The sequence below is a fragment of the Plecotus auritus genome (genome assembly GCF_963455305.1).
Source record: "Plecotus auritus genome assembly, chromosome: 6".
In the NCBI taxonomy this organism is placed as follows: domain Eukaryota; kingdom Metazoa; phylum Chordata; class Mammalia; order Chiroptera; family Vespertilionidae; genus Plecotus; species Plecotus auritus.
This window is the reverse complement of record NC_137773.1, coordinates 25,861,607-25,880,229: the sequence shown is the minus strand read 5'-3', so window position 1 is coordinate 25,880,229 and position 18,623 is coordinate 25,861,607. Positions and strand designations below refer to the sequence as shown.

The 18,623-nt window shown below is 42.6% G+C and overlaps 2 protein-coding genes across 4 annotated transcripts in view; both read right to left on the bottom strand.

Moving 5' to 3' along the window:
- PRELID2 (PRELI domain containing 2) overlaps nt 1-12,408 on the bottom strand; it is a 90,631-nt gene extending 78,223 nt beyond the window's left edge. The window contains exon 1 of the mRNA XM_080673052.1: nt 11,021-12,408. The gene's annotated coding sequence lies outside the window, so the exon portion shown is untranslated. The remainder of the gene's footprint in view (nt 1-11,020) is intronic.
- Nucleotides 11,184-18,623, bottom strand: part of GRXCR2 (glutaredoxin and cysteine rich domain containing 2) — a 160,415-nt gene continuing 152,975 nt past the window's right edge. For 2 of the 3 annotated variants that reach the window (XM_080673049.1, XM_080673048.1), the window contains 2 exons: nt 18,109-18,336; nt 11,184-12,585 (listed from right to left, as the gene is read on the bottom strand). In XM_080673049.1, coding sequence (XP_080529175.1) covers nt 12,403-12,585; nt 18,109-18,336 — 411 coding nt within the window. In that variant the 3' untranslated portion in view covers nt 11,184-12,402. The remainder of the gene's footprint in view (nt 12,586-18,108; nt 18,337-18,623) is intronic. The other variant, XM_080673047.1, reaches the window with a different exon arrangement.

The following is an 18,623-nucleotide window of genomic DNA, read 5'->3' as shown; positions in this document are numbered from 1 at the left end:
GATGACAGGAGCCAACAGATGGGAAAACCTGGGCCTTCCGTGAGCATTATGGGGACCCTGACCAACCACCCCCAAATACCACACTATTTTCATTGCCTCGTACATGAGCTAACAAACCCACTTTGTAGTTCAAGTCAGTTTGAGTTGGATTCTGTTCCTTTCAAGCTAGAGAATCCTGACTGGAAAAGAGCTAACAGTCTAAATTTAGCTCCCCTGAAAGGCAGTCTCTAAAATCAAGCCACAGGATGAAATACTCTGCTGGAACGAGATTGCAAATTTCTTAGAGACTGGGTTTAATATTTCTTTGTATCTCTGGCACCCCACAAACACTAAATGCTGAATCTCTCATACATTCAGATAAGATAATGTATAAAGAAGTTCTCTGGTGGAGAATATTGCTATTCAGATAAAAGAATAAAGGAAACAAGGCACTAATACAAGCTCTTCATAATAATAGGTAACATTTCTTGGGCACTTAACATGTGCCAGGTGCTGTTCCTTGTGTGAGTATGTCGAATAATTTGCATGTGTTGACTTGTTTAAGCCTCACCACAATCGCCAGGTCCTGTTATTGATCCATGGTTTACAGGGGTAGAAGCCGAGGCAGCATGTGTTTGCTCAGATAGGTATAAGGAAGTTTGCCTGTTTACTAGTAAGATGAAAACTCTCAGTAGCTGAATAACTAATGACAAATGAAACTAAAACCACGTCTCTGCCGAAACCAGTTTGGCTCAGTGGATAGAGCGTCAGCCTGCGGACTGAAGGGTACCGGGTTCGATTCCGGTCGAGGGCATGTACCTTGGTTGCGGGCACATCCCCAGTGGGGGGTGTGCAGGAGGCAGCTGATCGATGTTTAAAACCACGTCTCCATGCTTCAAACAGTAGGACTTAGCTAAGCCAGTTCATAACAGGACTGTACTTCATCTAGACAGGATGAGGGGGTGGATAATATAGATTTGCTTAGTGTTGTTTTTTTCCACTAACACTTTAATATGCTCTGTTGATTTATAGATTCTTGGAAACTTGCTTATTTGTTTTTTCCATTTTTCTGCAGTTTAAAGGTTATTATAGAAGCATTTGATAAAGCCTGCTATTAGTCCAATCTGTCATCTGCACTGTCTTACTATAAAAGGTATCTACTTGTTAACCTAGACATACCAGGCCATGTATCTTTAAGCCAAAAAAACCCACAAAATTCTGCTCCATAACTTTATCTGAAAATCATTAAATATTCAAAGTGCAGTATTTGCTGTAACTTCTTTCAATAATTTTTTTGGGGGAGCCCACCACATGCTAGGCAGTTTCTAGATACTAAGGCAATATCAATAAACAAAACAGATATAGTTACTGCCCTCAAGGAACTCACCTTCTTGTGAGGGAAATGGTTATTAACCAAAGCAGCACACAGATGAATACAAAATTACATATTTTGCCTTGAAAGAAAAGGAGAGGGGCTGCTTAGAGATGATAAAATAAGTGTCTAATTCAATTTGTGTATGTGTCAAAGGAAGCCCTCCTAAGGAAGGGACATCAAACATGAGACCTGAAAGAAAAGAGCAGTAGATATCTTTTGTTTTTTTCTTACCCAGCATCAATTACCATTCTTCTATAACCACAGCCCAAGCCTTCCGGAGAGTATCTACACATCCTTCCCAAACTCACTGCAGTGAACTCTGAAGACATTCCTGCCATCCCTCACTGCTAAGGTGGGGCCGAGACCTAGGCTAAGCCAATCAATGTATCCTACCTCCCTGGCCAGCAGTACTTTTAGTTGGGTCAGAGATGAGCATGTAACATCTGTTAGGACAGTCACAGCAGCAAGGCTTTATCTAGGGGCTTTGGTTTATGCTAGCTTATCCACTGCACTAAGTGTTGTGAAGCTATGACCTTGAAATTAAAGGAGGGGGATGACCTATAACTGAGAGATAACTATATCAAGGAATGGATCGCCTTGGCATCATTGGAGCTCTAATCTAAGCTGCACCTGAATGTATCCACCCATGAATTCTTCAGCTAGGAATCACAGCACATTCCTTTCTGGCTAAAGCCAGTGCAGATGGTAGTCATTAGTGTTAGTCTTTTTTCTTTTTTTTCTGGTTCTGCTCCTCCTGGACATATGGGAGGACTGCATTTCCTCACTCCTTTAAGTTAGACATGAGACTGATTTGACCAATAAAATGTGAGCAGGCTTAATGCATGTCACTTCCGGGCAGAAGTCTTTAAGAGCCTGTACACAACCCACCATGTTTTCTTTTCCTGCCACAGCAATCAAATACATTCTAAATAGTAAAGACTGTGCCAACCTCAGATCCTGACTGAGCACCACGGGAAGCAGAGATGGTAGTATTTGCTGTAACTTCTTTCAATAAATATTTTTCGGGAGCCCACCACATGCTAGGCAGTGGTAACTACGTTGATGGAGGGCCTGTTATTATCCATGGTTTACAGGACCAAGATGGAGAAATGAAAGCACTGATATTTTGGAGTTGTTCTTTATTGCAGCACAACTTAGCCCAAACTAACTTATAGCCACCACTTTGAATTATGACTTTCTGCCTTTGTAATAGAAATAGCCCTAAATAATACAATGAATATAAAGAAAGTGGTGAAAAATAAAAATTAAAGCATTCCAGTGAAAAAGTCACATGAATTGGAGGTTGAAATGGAGAGGACTTGTTTTAAGATGATTGCAATGATCCAGGCAGAAGGTGGTATTGACTAGAGACTGTGGTGATGGTATGGAATGTGGAAAAGAATGGAGAGATTCAAAATGTATTTTAGAGACAGAAAATGATAGGAAATCATTTTTCTCTGCCAAGACCAATTGCTTTCTCCCTTTGACTTGGTTTTAAAGGCCCAGGGGCAACCTAAAAAAATAAATGAGCTGAGAATTAGGAAACCACAATTCCGGATTGTCAGTTAATAAGTAGGATGTGACCTTGAACAAATCCTTTACCTTCACTTCACCCATCTCTATAAAAGGAAGGGGTAGTTCGATAGGGTGTCGCCATTTTTTCATTTAAGCACTGACAATCGATGGATTCTGATCATAGGAAGCTACAATATCAAAATATTTGAAGGGAAGAAGTGTTCCTGACATGTTAAGGAAATCAGGAATGAAAACTCATGAGATTTTGCCCTAGTAACGTCATTTTGTGAATGGCGAGGGTTAAAAAACACCCAGTGGCACAAAAAGGGCTGGAAAGAACTTTTTTGATTATAATTTTGCAGCGAGAAGTTTACTTAACACAAGCATCTGAAACATGGCCAAGATAGTATATGTGGAACATTGTCAACATGACTCACTCTGATTTGGATTCAGACAGACTCTCTTACATCAAATCTGTTCTTCCAAATAAAAAGATGCAGAAAGGTACCCAAGCAATATTGGACATGTGAACTTCACAGGCACTGTATCATAACATTGTTCACTTCAGCAGGATTTCCCAAGAGGTGTACTTAGATTCTTTGCCTTGAGACACGGACAAACATGTATTTTAAGCTATTATTTCCCCTGACTTGGTGTTTTATGAACAGAAATATCCATTAGCTTAATGTTCCCGGCCCTTCTCAGCTCCCATACCCACTCCTACCCAATTGGTAAGTTTTGGAGAAAAACTAAGTATGGTAGCTCAGTCTTTCTCTCCTTATACTTTTAAAACTGTTTCCTTCAGGGAGGACAGCTTCTGAGCAATCCTCGGCTGTGGGGCAAGTGGGGCCACACTGTGGGGAAGGCCTGCTGGTGGCTATGTCTGTCCAACCCTGGGGTCCACACTGAGGAAGCCCAAATTGTCCAGCACCCGAGCAACATCCCTCTGTGCAGCTTTTATTGGTAATGACCTTGATATTTTGAGCTCTATTTTCCTGATTCTTGTCTGTCTTTCAGGTGGTGCTAGACTTGAGTGAGGGAAAGTGATGGTACTGAGTCCTCTGAAATTCTAACACCTATGTATCCATCCATATGAATGGATTCTGGAAATATATATGGCCAGTTAATTAAACCCTATGAATCCACAAATATTGCTTAATATGAACATAATCCTTTTAAGGGGGGGGGGGGTCAGTGTAATGTAGATTAAACAAAATATTAATAAAACAATAATAGCCCTCGCCTGGGGACTGAAGGGTCCCAGGTTTGATTCCGGTCAAGGATATATGCCCGGGTTGTTGGCTCGATACCCAGTAGGAGGCAGCCAATCAATGATTCTCTCATCATTGATGTTTCTCTCTCTCCCTCTCTCTTCAATAAAAAAAAGAAAATAAATAAAAAGTATAGGCATGAAGTTTTTAAAAAATAATAATAGTGGCACAAAATTATGAGTTTGGCAAATATGCAAAAAAATATGAATTATGGGAATGACAGAACTTTGAAAATTACTGTACCAAAGAGGATCTAAGGCATGTCTTAGCTCCATCTAGGAGTTTCATCATACCAAGAAGATTGTCAATTTTAGGAGAAAAGTTTGGAGTTGATGAAACAAACCTTATATAAGTATGGAGTAGCAATATAATAAGTTAAATTGGAAATATCAGTGTGAAATAATAACCTTAACAAGTATGTTTTCAGCTCTGACCCAGCAGCAACATCAGTGCACTCTTGCTTACCCTGTATTCTCATGTGTTCCTGAGTCCAGGGCCTGGTCTCTAGAATTATTTCCTTTTAAAAGGAATCAGAATCCCTTAGAAAATAGCTAATTCCATTATTTAGGGCAATAAAAAATTTAGAACATTTCTCTAACATCCTCTTGTTGCCACAAAAGCAAGATTGTTTGCAAGAATGTCATAGGGCAATGTAATAAACGATAAAGGAGTCAACTTAAAGGGCCTCTACTGACTATATGGTGACAATTTTTAAAATAAAAATTTTATTATAAAAATATAGCGTGTGTGTGCGCATACGCGTGTGTGTGCACGCGCGCACACGCACACACACACACATTAAATATATGCCCAGGTCAAAAAAATAGAACTTCATCACCTATCCCATGAGATCCTTCCATAAGCATTATTCCCATCTCATCCCCTTCCCTTTCTGCATATCCTTTCATAATAATGACTTCTTTGTATTTTCTTTTTGTCTTATCACTCCAATGTGCATCCCTAGACACTATCAGTTAAGTCTTCTCCATTAAAAAAAGATATGGCTTTTAAGTGGAAACTACAATTTGAGCATCAAAATCACTATCAACATCATCCTCACCACTACTGTCCTCATCATGGCTTCTAGGGCAAGATGAGTCTTGTGAAAGGCCATAAATTCAAAATTATTTAAAATAGAAAACTCAATATGAAGTCCTCCCAAAAGGTCATTGCAATAGAAAGCAATGAATATAATAAACCATGTTTATATTTTATTGATTTTAATAATTATGAGGGTTTGATATTTCTTCTCTTAATGTCATACGTTATGAAAGCACAATCATATGCCTATTTCTATGTGGAGCATAAATATTGGATACTGTAAGCCCAATAGTCCCAGCAAAAGTAAAGGCTAAGAACCGGAAGGACCAGTTGAGTGGGCACCCACAATAACCAACCAGAGAAAGGGTTCCACAGTGTTTGCCAATAAAATGTATTAGCCTGATGACCTACAAAGGAACACAAATTACACAGACTCAACATCTCAACTCCTAGAAGACTAAATCTCAATGCTAAGAAGGAAGATGTAAAATTTTAATGCTAAGAAACCAAATCAATATTTGATTATGACAGGATAATTGTTTATATAACAATGGCCAAGTGATAATCTGAGAAAACAATTTCAGAGATGGATACTAGGTTGCGAAATTAAGCTCTTGGCATAAGATAAGGTCTGAAATAGTCTCACTAACTCTACAAATATCATTTAACTATAGAAAAGCTCACTACAAAAAGGTAGATTTGTCTGGAATCACCTTGGGAGAAACAAACAATTCTGAGCAAGAATTAATCAGTCAATAAACCAGGTCCTGCAATCTAGGCTGCTTTGATAAGGTAATCTTTTCTTTAGGATCTGCTAAGAATTTTGTGACACAAGGAGAATAATAAAAATAATAATAATGAAACCCTGAGGATATATATAAAAAAATAGAAAATCAAGAACAGAAATAAGAAAGGCATTAAATCCACGATACTGATGCTTTCGAGTAGATTGAAGTGAAACTATAGCAATAAATTCTGTAATCTTTATATGTTTATGAATTAAGGTTTTGAAGAGTTTAAAAGGATCAGCCATTCTAAATACATAAATGGCATTTCGTTTAGGTTGTTTAAATGATACGCTTAATAAATTTGTGATCAATGTTTAAAGGCCCCCAAAAAAATTGGTTTTAGTTTGGGGTATTTGATTTATGAGCTTAATAAATTGCACATTAAACAAAGAACTAATGATTGTGAGTGCTCCTCTCCATGGAAAAACCCTTTGGATGTAAAAGGATCTATCAATAAGGACCTGGCCAGAAGGTAGTCTTACCTGTGTTAGTTATCTATCTCCATGTCACAAATGGTCCCCAAAATGTAAACAACATGTATTATCTCACAGTTTACCAACCCACAATTGACGGATCAGGGAGGGCTTAGAGGGGTGGTTCCAGCTCCAGGTGTCTCACAGGCTGCAATTATGATGTCAGCTGTGGCTGAGTCGCAAGCTCAACTAGGAAAGGAGCCCCTTCCAAGCTCACTCGTGTGGTTGCTAGCAGATTCAGTTCCTAGCAGGTTGCTGGACTGAGGGCTTCAGCCCCTCCCTGGCTGTTGGCCGTCAGCCACCCTCTGTTCCTCGCCATGTGGGCCTCTCCATAAGGCAGCTGATAACATGGCAGCTGGCGTCATCAGTTAAGCAAGCAAGAAAGGCCAGCTAAAGCGTCATAGCCTTTTATAACCTTATCTCAGAGGTGATATCCCATGTTTGCTGATCCTCTTGTTAGAAGCACGTCCCTAAGTCTAGTTCACACAAAGGCAATGGCACAAGGAGCGAATTCCAGGAGGTGAGGATCACTGAGAGCCATTTAGAAGCTGTCTACCTGGGAACTTTCCCCAAGACCCTAGCCCATAAGACAATACACTGAGGGCTCTGTGTGTGCGACCAAATGTCATGTCTCTGCAAACACCAAATCACCAAATACTTGAGTCAAATACCCCAACACCTACGCACCAGGCACTGTGGTAGATGCTGGGGATACAATAACAGACTAGGCACACTTCCTGCCCTTAAGGAGCTCATAACTGAATGAAGGAGACCAACAATTAAAGGAGATTTAACCACACCTTTCTCCTCCTATGGCACCTATCATTTAATTTTGTAAATATTCATTTAAATCTCTGGTTCCCTGTGAGACTATCATGTCCCTGAGAGAAGGTAGGATATCTGTTTCATCTTCTGGCTCCTTGTGTCTTGCACATGGCCTGGCTCACTGGAGGCCTTCAAAAATATAACATTTTGAACTTAAAAAACAAACATGGTGAGTAATCTATTAGCCATTCACATGCTAGTGCAAATTTATGACCCCACTCTTCTGAGAAATAATCATTAATAGGGCAAGTACTTAGGAGTTAGATAAAAGTGACACTAAGGGGACTGTACAAAGAGGAATCTTATAGTGTTAAAAAAGATAAACATTGACTCTAGTTTTATCAAGGCCTGATTTAACTGCCCCATTCCTACCTCCTTCCCCCAGACCCTTACCCCCAAGCAATGAGGAAATTCTACTGTATTATGGGTCCAGGTCTTTTCTTTGGGTTTTACATGTTCTTTAACACAGACAGTAATTATGTTTCTCTGTCACATAATTGCATTAATGTAGAACTCTCTATAATTCCTGTGTTTAATTAGAAAATGAGGAGATCCGACTAATGAGGACAGGTGATAAAAACAACTTCGAACATTTCTTTCAAATTTATCATAAAATCCACTCAGAGTAAGCTCTAGTGAACCACAGAAGTTTCTTATAAATGTCACTGGCACGCATCTCCATGAATATATTAGCAGAGCAATTCACATCTGTGCAAGACTTAGAGCAAGGACAACATCATCTTTCCTACAAACTTAAGCTTAATTGATAGCTTTGGTCCATTTAACTTAGAAAGGGAAATTATGGGTAACAAAGTTAATGCTTGATGTGGATTTCAAAAATTGAATGTGCAGCTCCCTCTTCAAAAGGGATCTTACCTGGAAGCCAAAATAAAAACAGAAAAAAAGTAGAGTTGTTCTAGGAGCAAAGGTGTATGAACTCTGTCCTCCTCACTCCTAGACAGGCAGGGAGGGGAAGATACAGCCATTTCAAACCACAGTGTCTTCCAAGAAGGTGGGGTCTGTAAAAGGAAACCTTTAGCCCCACAGATTTTCAGTGTGTAAAGGAGTAGAGAGGCCTTGAGGCTAAGCCCAGGTGGGAGTAGAGTCCCACCAGAGTAAGAAGAATAGAGGGTAAACTGGGATGGAAAGGCAGAAAAGAAAGCAGAAACTAGCAGGATGGTTCTAAGTGGCCAGCACAGTCAGCAAAAGAAGTCTTGCTAAGTTGTCTCTTTACTATTATATGTTACCAGCCAGCTATGCATCTCCCCCAGGTCCTGCACAGTTTGTTGCTTTCACTAAGGCCTGGTAAGGCAAGATGTTTTCAAGGACCACAGAAAGGGCCTGCATGTTTACAGTCTGGGGTGTGTGAGGTGGAATGGAACAATGCACCCTTGGGACTAAGAGATGATCAATACACTGAATTAATTCGACTGTTAAGATGATTGAAGGAGTTAGTAAGTGTCAAGTGCATAGAACAGTGTCCTGCACACAGTGCAACAGCTGCATACTTGTTAAAACAAATAAATAAACTAATTATGCAATAGAGTCCCGACCGACCGCTGGCCCAGCCCACCTGGCCAAGCAGAGGCACTGCTTTTCACTGGAGTAAGCGGCAGAGGGGAGCAACAGTGACCTCCCTGCGTTGTAAGGTCAAATTCACATTGTGCTGACTAGAGGCCCAAGAGTATACTCCCATTAATGATAACTACTAAGTGTGTTTCCATCTGTGTATCAGAAGACCTAGCGCAAATGCCTGGAACATAGACATCCAGAGAAAATTTGCTCAATGAGTAAGTGATTAGGTGTCTTTTGAAAACATGTATCCATTTAAAAATATTTTTGAGTTTTCAAAGGATATAGCATTATTTTAATCACAGCATCACTATATTATTTAACCTTCATATTTGTTCCTAATTCTGAAGGAATTCTCAGTGGGCCAACCTTGCCCTAAACGTATCCTGATCCTGCCCAAGCCACTGACAATGTTTTTAAGATCACAATCAGGAAGTGGATATTTCAGTGCAAACGTATCTCCACTAGGAAGCAAAGAACTCAGATGTGTTTTGCATACAGAAGGTCAGAAGCAATATTTCTGGGTACAAAGGGCAGTAGGCAGACCCTATGGCTCTACCGTGAAAACATATCCACAATCTGACCACTTTACTACTCCCACTGAGACCACCCTGGCCCAGGCACCCTAAGCTTTCACCGGGATACTTGCAATGGTTTCCAAGCTGGGCTCCCACTTCCCCTTTTGTCCCATAGTGTCTTCTCTCACCACAGCAGCCAGAATGGCTTGTTAAAATGTAGATCATATCCTGACCCTCCTCTGCTCAAAGCATTTGTATCAATTGGCATCCAATCGGGAAACCAATATTTCAAAGAGAGGGAGTATTTATTATAGGGAGTTGATGACAAACATTAGTAACGGCAGGAAGCCACTTCCCGCCTTAGGCTGGAAGAAAAGGTAAAATACTGGCAGGAACCTGCAGTCAGAGCCTCTGAAATGACCACTGTTGGAACCGAGCTGCCTGAGCCAGCATTCCCAGCTGCTGCTGCCACTCATGCAGCTGCCACGTGGGCAAGGCTGCCAGCATTCTCATTGGGAATGCGGCGGGGGGGGGGGGGGGGGGGGGGGGCGGGGGAGGAATGAAGACTCTTCTGATTCTGCCAGTACCTTTCAGTGGCAGAAACTAACAGGAAGTCAGCAGGCAAGGGAGTCTGGGAAATGCAGTTTGCAAGTCCCTGGCCCCAGCAGTAGAGGAAGGTACAGAAGAAGGGGTGTGGGGTTGACAGAAGAAGACCCCATCCGGAGAAGCACCTCACTCACAGTAAAACCCAAGTTTACAATGACCTCCCAGGAAAGCACCCCCTCGCCCCAACACATATGCACCTTCTTTCTGCCCCCATTCCCTGCCACCTGTCATCTTACTGCCCTCCAGCCACATGGGCTTCTCTGCTGCTCATCACACCTGCCAGGCCCTCCTTACTCAGGGTGCCGTCGCCTGTGCCTGGGTAATCATACCCCAGGTACTTTCACAATTCACTCCCTCATCTCCTGTACGCCTTTATTCTAAGGATACCTTCTCAATGATGCCTCCTTGAAAACTAATTTAAAATTGCAACCCCTCCTAATTCCCAACCCCCTTTATTATTTTCGTTTTCATCACAGCATTTATCCTTTTCTAACACATTATCATATACAGATGTATTTTTATTCTGTATAATGTATTTTTAGTTGTCCCTCTCTCACTAGATAGGTAGATAGATGATAGTCAATACTAGTATTTCCCCCACCAAAAGGTAAGCTCTCTGGGGGTGCTTTTTTCTACTGATATAGTCCCGGTGCTCAATAAATACTAATTGACTGAATAAATAAATGTAATCATTTGTAAATGCATTTTTATGGGATGAAAAATATTAAAAGCCTGTGGGAAGGAAAGGAAATATTGTTACACCTCTTCGGTGTAACATTCCACTGTTACATTCCATTTGGTGTCCCTTCTACATGCTTCTACCATTCCCTGAAATTCCCCTAACGCAGAACTTGTCACACCACATTGTAATAACATGTTTACGTATCTGTCTCCGCCACCGAAACTGCAAGTCCCATGAGAGGCCAAAGGGGTGGTGCCCGCCTGGGAAGCGCTGCACACCCAGCACCCGGCAATACCGTCCTGCAGTCCCGTATGCAGGGCTCCGACAGCATCTGTGGTCCAATGTTCCCACCACAAAGCAAAAGGCTACACTTACAGGTCTCTCGACATCATTCCTGCCTCCGATGCTCTGGGAAGACGGAAGAGTCAACAGCTGTGAGAAAACAGAGTCAGGAAATAGTGAAGTGCAGAAGCAGAGAAAGTCGGCAGCAGCTCTATTGCTCCGGCTAAGCGAGGAGAAGCAGAATGACCATGGCTTTGGAGAATATTTTAATCTTTTTATTAGAAGTGTTTCTAGTGCCTGAAAAGTGCTGTATTCCACTGGTGAGTTTTAATAGCTGGATATCACAGGCTAACAAACAAATCTTGAAAAAAAATTGTTATGAAAATCCAAATAATTATCATAGAAAAGCAACGCATCTCAATAGGTAACAGATTTTACAGTGTTATTTCCAGGGGACTGGCCTACAAAGTCCATTAACAAAAGCATGTTTCTAATTTTATACCCACTTTAAGAGGACAGACCGATCCTGTGTGTGTGTTCACAGACAGCAGAAAGATCATTGGTAAAAATCGGCCTTGGTTGGTTTTTCTTTTCCAGGCTTTCTGTAGATGCCTAGAAAGCATGCAGAGTCTTCTATGAGGAGCTCGTGGCTGTATCTTACACTTAAAATAGATTTATTTGGGAATAATTCAGGGAAGACGTGATATCACACACAAGTACTCAAGCACCAAATTTATCACAGAAAGCTTGCACTTGGCTTCTATCCTCAGTAGTTTGGAGGCACACAGACATGTCTGGTCTCATCGTCCTAAGGAGCACTCCTGTCACCTGCATGGGAATTACCCACGCCCATCTCACAGGAGGGACTGGGGGCTCTGAAAGAAATGCCTCCTCAGCCAGCCTGTCTTCAGCACAAAGCACGGACCTGCCGGACCTGCGGTTTTGTTTTCAGTGGCCTGCTAAGTGCACTGGGGCATTGGGCATCCCTTCCTTCTGCTTAATTAAGATTTCAATGTGACCAATGACGCTTTGAAATGCATTCTAAGCAACAGGAATTCAGTTCATCAGAAACCTGCCTTTTTCATTCCCTTCTCACTGCATAAGTTTGCAAAATCACTCCCAGCCGGAAAATGACTTCACCCTGCTGCCTGAAAGGGACCTTTATTGGTTCACTAGCACAAGGAGAAAACTGAGCTAAGGCAAGGGAGATGCACGCATACATTCCTGGAAGGATCATTTTAGAACCAGTTTCAAAGCCGACTGTAATTCGAAAATGCCTCTGCCACTTAGACCCACATGGAGATGTGACTAGCCTTGTGAAATGTCATCAAGTAACTGAGGGTTGTTGTGTTTTGCCAGCGGTGGAAGCGAGCGCAGCCACTGTGACTTCCTTGCTGGGAGAGGGAGGGTGGGGGCAGTTTATTAGAAATAACGTTAGAGAGGATGCGATAAAAGCCGACATTCAAAGCCGTGGGCTATTGATTGCAAATCTGGCAGGGCTGCAGGCCATTCTCGTTGCAGGCAGGGCATCGCAGGGCCCGATAGGACTCCTTAAATCTGTTGGCCAGCATGGAGAACTTGCTGCCGTGGCACAGAGAGCAGGTGGCACTGCCCGAGCCTCGGCAGTGAAAGCAGTTGTCATCTGGAAGCTCCCCTTCCTGCAAGAGACGGTCAGGGTTTAGTAACAGCAGCAGTTCGAGTTGATTGATCACATGCAGGTGAAAACACAACTGGGCTGGGCAGAGGCTGGGGCAGAATAAGAGGAAAATGCTTCCCACAAATGCAATGAGGGGACTGGTCAGAGGCACGGAATAATCACAGCAAGTTTATTAAAGAGGTTTCCCCTGGTGGACATCTCTCAGGAAGCATCCCCTGCCACCACGCCTCACGTCCCAAGACTTCACGCTTTTCATCGCCCTTGTCACCATCATCTGACATGTAATTTCTGTATGTTCCATGAGAGCAAAGATTCGGGCTTCCTCATTGCCAAATACTAAGTGTGCACATTTGGAGCATAATTCGTAGGTGCCAGGCGCTGTTCTAAGAGTGTCTATTCATATACCAACCCATCTAATCCCACAACAATCCCCTGAGACAGTGTAAGGGTTACCATCCCCATGCTACAGATGGGAAAATCAGACACAGGAATTCAGTTATTCACCAACTGTCATGCAGCCTGAAGAAGAAGAGGCAGGTTTTGATCTGAGGCAGCTGAGCACTAGAGTTTATGCTCCTATTAACTACGTACACGGCTCCTCATTGTAGTTGTCTGAAGTAGATGCTCAAGACAGATGGTTTTGAGAGACTAAGTGGACGAATGAAGTGATGGTGCAATCCTTGGAAGCTTAGCTCTGAATTCTTGTGATACTTTATCCTCATTCTCTTTGAGAACTGTGATAAGGCCCCAGGATTCAGAGCTCCACTCTGGAGTCAGGAGCCTGGGACTGAGGCCTGCCTCTGACATCAAGAATGCACTTTGGACAGTTCCCCTAATCGCTAAATCTCCATTTCTTTCCCTGTGAATGCTTACCTCTCTGAGTATAGTAGCTAGAATATTACGTGAGAGAGTACATGAAAATACCATATTATATTATCTGGCATATTATGGGTTTTCCATGAGAGTTTGTTCACTTCTGAGCCTTGCTAATAAGTCTCCAGTCCTCGACTCCCACCCTACAGAAAAATGCCCTTTGTCTACCGACGTGTTCTTCCCCTAAAACATCTCAAGAAAACTGGCAATCTTTGGACTCTGTGCAAAGATCACACATAGACCTATAACCTTCCAAGAAATAAGGGACAATACCAAATCTATACAGGTGGATTCGGCACCAAATCCTGTTCATTTCACCTTCAAACCCATCCAGTTTTTTCCCACCCCACAGTCACAACCCTAGTCTGAGCTCTACTAGCTCCAGCAGGAATTCAGTGTGGACGCCTGCCTCCAGTCTGGTGGCCATTCTCCCCACTGATGACAATTTTACTAAGTTGCCTGCAATTGTGACTGCCACAGAGCACTCAAGAAACCTTTTAATGAACACTTGCCTCCCAGATAAACTTCAGATTAAAACCAAACTCCTCAGAGGCTTTAAATGCTTAGTTACGTTTTTCTTCAGGATCTTTTCCTTAGGTCTCTCTCCAGCTGGTCTCCAGGAACCTGTGCCCCCTCCCAACCCAGCCAGTTCCCATGTTCTCAAGTGTCAGTAAGCCTTGCCCACCCAACCTCTGGACCAGGAGTCCCGTCGCCTGTCCTGCCCCAAGCGCGGCAGGTCTCTCACGCTACTGAAAGCTCCTGGGGACTAGACAGGAAGCTCTCTGTGTGGTCCCTTTCACCGTCACTTCCTGCACATCTAGTGTGGAGCCAGGAAAATGTCTGCTGTTCAGATATTTGCCAAAGGAACAAACAAAACAATGTTGTCTAGAGAATCCTTCCCATTCTTAATCCTAGGAACTACCAACACAGCTGGAGTCCAGTGGGTGGCTCCACCCGGCTAACAGCTTTCTTTTACAACCTAATAATAAAAATAATCTCTGAAAAGGGAGGCATTAGTTCTGCAAATAGCTCCGTTGTGCTGCACAGTGCCCAAGGAGGGCTTACCTTCGTTCATTCTAGCTTTAGAGAATGGAAGTGGTTTCCAACTGACAAAAACCTAAATCATGTCTGTGCACCCTTTTGTTAATATTTTATTGATTCTTGCCATACTTCCATATATTAACAATGCAGAAATGTGTTTCCTTCCCTTAAAGTATTCAAAATAAATTTACTTGCCAAAAAGTTCTTAAAGCAAATTGCCACAGTCCATTTTTCTGCCAAATCCACACGTTTTAATGTTTTAGACTTGATCCCAGTGAGCTTTTGAAGGTACAAGTCAATGTTGTCAAAGAAAGTACAGTAAAATCCTAACATAATAGAATGCCAGGCCAGATAGTGAAAGATTAACAAAATGGCCTGGTGAGCTCGCTGAAGAGAACAAAACCAAACCATCAATCAAATTTTACCTGATTGCATATTGGAGTTTCTTTTTTAAAAAAAAAAAAATTTCAGAGAGGAAGGGAGAGGTAGAGAGAGAGAGAAAAATATCGATGAGTCATTGATTAGCTGCCTCTTCCATACCCCACACTGGGGATTGAGCCTGTGACCTGGGCATGTGCCCTGACAGGGAATTGAACCATGACCTCCTGGCTCATAGGTCAACACTCAACTACTGAGCCACACCAGCTGAGCGCTGGAGTTTCTATCCTTAACTTGAGTTACCACCCTTTCCAACTACTCACCTCAACATGTTCATTTAATTATTTAATGATTCACTAAATCAAGTATTTACTGAGTCTCTACTCTGTCTTTCATTCTCATTATTTTTTAAAATTCTTCTCAGAAAACATTCAGTAAGAGGACTTAGAACATGGTTGTACAACATAGTGCAGGTTATAAAACCAACAAACCTTCCAAACCACCTCCCACCAGCTCGATGACCAAGGAAAGGGGCCTGGGCTTTCACTGCAGGCTCAAAGCTTGTTAGCCCTGAAGAGGGTAACCAGCGCCAATCCGGAGGCTGCTTAGCTAAGTGGTTATGATCATGAGATTGGCCGTCAGGTGGACCTGGGTTTGACTACTGACTCTGATGACCTCTGGTAAGCTACTTAACTTCTCTGGGCCTCGTTTCCCCAGCTTCCAAAGGTGATCACCAGAAATATCTACCTCACAGAGTCTTCGTGAGCATGACATGGACTATGGCATGGAAAGCATTGGGCATGGTGCCAGGCTATCATGAGCCCTCAATAAACTGTAGCTATCATTACTATTATTTGTTCCTTCTTCTTATTATTATCTCAAAGGCAAGGTCAGGTGAAGCATAAAAGAGCCTAGTGATCTGTGGTTTCAAATCCACTGAACCCAGGGCCAGGTTTCCTCCCTTCCATGTTTCATCGTGGCTCAATTCAATTACCCCTCTCCTTTACTCTGCTAGTTCTTACAGAGGTGCAGTGTGGCCTGGCACTAGCCTTTCCCTGCCCTTTCATCAATGTCCCCACTGCTTCCCTTGGTCGGGAGGGGCTCCTTGGTGTTCTTTGACTCTTTTCTAGAATAATCTTGTCCGGCATTTACTGCGTGAGGGATTGGGCAAACAAATAGCCATTTAAAACAGAGTTTTAAGGACAGACCAAGTGAGGTATAACCTTTCACCGCAATTTTGTGCTGCACACCTCTGTGCTGGTTTGTGGCATTCCAGCTAAGAAACATGGCTCTGTCTGTATTGAATTGAAAAGCAATTGTCATGTCGGGCCTGTTGTTGCTTTTGCATTCAGGGCTGCAGTGGGACCTATATGCTAGCTTTTCTGGCTCTCTTCTGAAAATATGTGCCCCTACAAGTTATAATATGGTGTGAAAAAGAATAGAATGAATGGGTGTTACAGTGGGGAGGGAATGCCTTGGATGGCAACATCTGGCTGTCTGTCTACTGCTATGCTGAGTTCTGAGTAGTGTTATCTAGAGAAGGCAGAAGCAGAACACTTGGTCCCAAATGCAAATCTTCTTTCCACAAACAATTACTATTTATTGAGCACCTATAATATGCCAGGCTCTGTTATGGGAGGCAATGGAACTATTGTGTTACACCAATATACACATGGCCCCTGCCCTCATGGAGACTAAATCTTATGTGTGAGAACAAACATTAACCAAATAAGTATAAGACTGCAACTGTGAGGAGGGGTGTGAGCTGCCCTGAGGGGTCCCTGCTTGGGAAATTATCCTCATGGACGCCAGGGAGGCCCCTCTGAGGAAGGGATGCCTCCACTCAGATCTCAGGGGCTGAGGAAAAGGTGGTAGGGAATCTGGAGAGTATCCGAGGTCCAGGGAAGTTGCCCCTGGTAACAAAAAGCAAAGAACACATGATAGGCAGTGTTTCTGGGGTGAAGAGAGTGAGGAGAGATGTGGTAAGAGATGAGACTGAAGAGGCCAAGAGTGGCCAGGCACACAGTACTTTCTAGAACAAGTGAGGAGTTTGGGTTTTATCCCAAGTGAAGAGAAGCCATTGAAAGTTTGGGGTGGGGGAAGGGGGTGATGAAGGGATGACACAATCAGATTTGTATTTCAAAAATCTCTCACTGAGTGATCAGATTAGAAAGAGACAAGAGAGGTTGTGAGCAGAACTTTTAACAAGAGCCTTTCGATCAAGTCTGGTCATGACCCTCTTGTTCCTGTCCCCTAAGCCTCCCAGGGTGGGGACATCACTCAGGGGCAAGGAAGCCAACAAATGGGAGGTGAGAGTGCGCCCCAGAGAAAGCTTCAAGTCCCAAGAGATAGAATCTAAAGAGGGAAAAAACATTCACTTCTGCTGCCACCCAAACTTTTACTCTCTTAGCTTAATTTCATCAAAATTGCTTTTCCCACCTCACCCCACCGTAAGAACTAGTGAATACTATCAGTCTTCCACCCCCTTCTTAGCATGTCTGAGCCATGGTTTCCAAGGCGGGGAGCTATTTATATTTTTATCTAAAGGCGGCAAGAAGTTAAGCTTTAATAATATTTTTAAAAGAAATTGTTATCCTAATTTTTAATAAACTAGTTGGCAGTGGTGCCCTCACTAAGACTGGCAGTCAGTACAAAAATGTACCCAAGGGACCCTGGAATAAGCATGATGTAAAGGGACCCCACTTTACATAAAGTGGCAATGGTGTCCCGGCTCATTCATTCACTCCACATTTTGCAGTTTAATTGTGCCTGGCCAGTGGGTTTACAAATGATACTGTTTATTTTTAACTAAACTCATCTCTACAAAAATCTAACAAACTGCAGCTTTATTAAGTTTCTTCAAGGAAACTGTGGATTGAGGACCCCAATAATAGAAGCACAAGAGAACCCATGAGAAAAGGGCAGAACTAATTTTTCCCATCTCTAGAGCAAGATGTTCTAAGCCACACTGCAAAGTGAAAACAACAAATACCTAATCAGATTTCAAAAGAAGCCATCCAAAAAATTAGAATGAGGAGTGTTTGAAATATGGACTTATCACTATTACTGCTAACAATGTACCATTAAAATACAATAAAATCTATAACATCTTTAATATTTAGACATCTTACACAGTCATAATTGAAAGTTTTACTGAAGTAGTGCACAACCAAGACCATTTGGAGACCACTGCAGTAGGGCCCCCCTCGGGGACAGTGACCTGCTGACGCACCTGGGGGTACTGGTTGTGGGGGAACGTGCTTTCTGTCTCCGCCAAAGGCCCATCGCTCTGGTCGCTATCTCCATAGATTTCCTCTTTGGTCATCAGAGACTCTTCCTCGATCTCCCCTTCCTTCTGGAGAATTTTCCTCATGAAGTCTCTCTTGTCCATTGGGGTTCGAATGATTTTCAGGTTATTCGTGTAGATGATTATCTTTCCAAAATCTATAATAGGTGGGGACTAGAGAAATGGAGAATGAGCATGGAACCTCCACCAACAGTCACCAAATAAATACAGGCTGCAGAACCTGCTCGCCGTCCCAGGAAATAGGGCCGGAGGAACTTCTACTCTCTGGCACTTGTGACCCCATCAGACCACAAAGCTCCAGTTCATTCCCTAGTCTGTTTGCTTTCTCTGTAAACCATGGCAACCATCTTCCTTCTCCCTTTTGATGGTAGCCAACCAAAGCTACACTAGTCATATAACTACAGTGTCAGACTCTGCGGGGTAGGGTCCAAAGTTCCTAT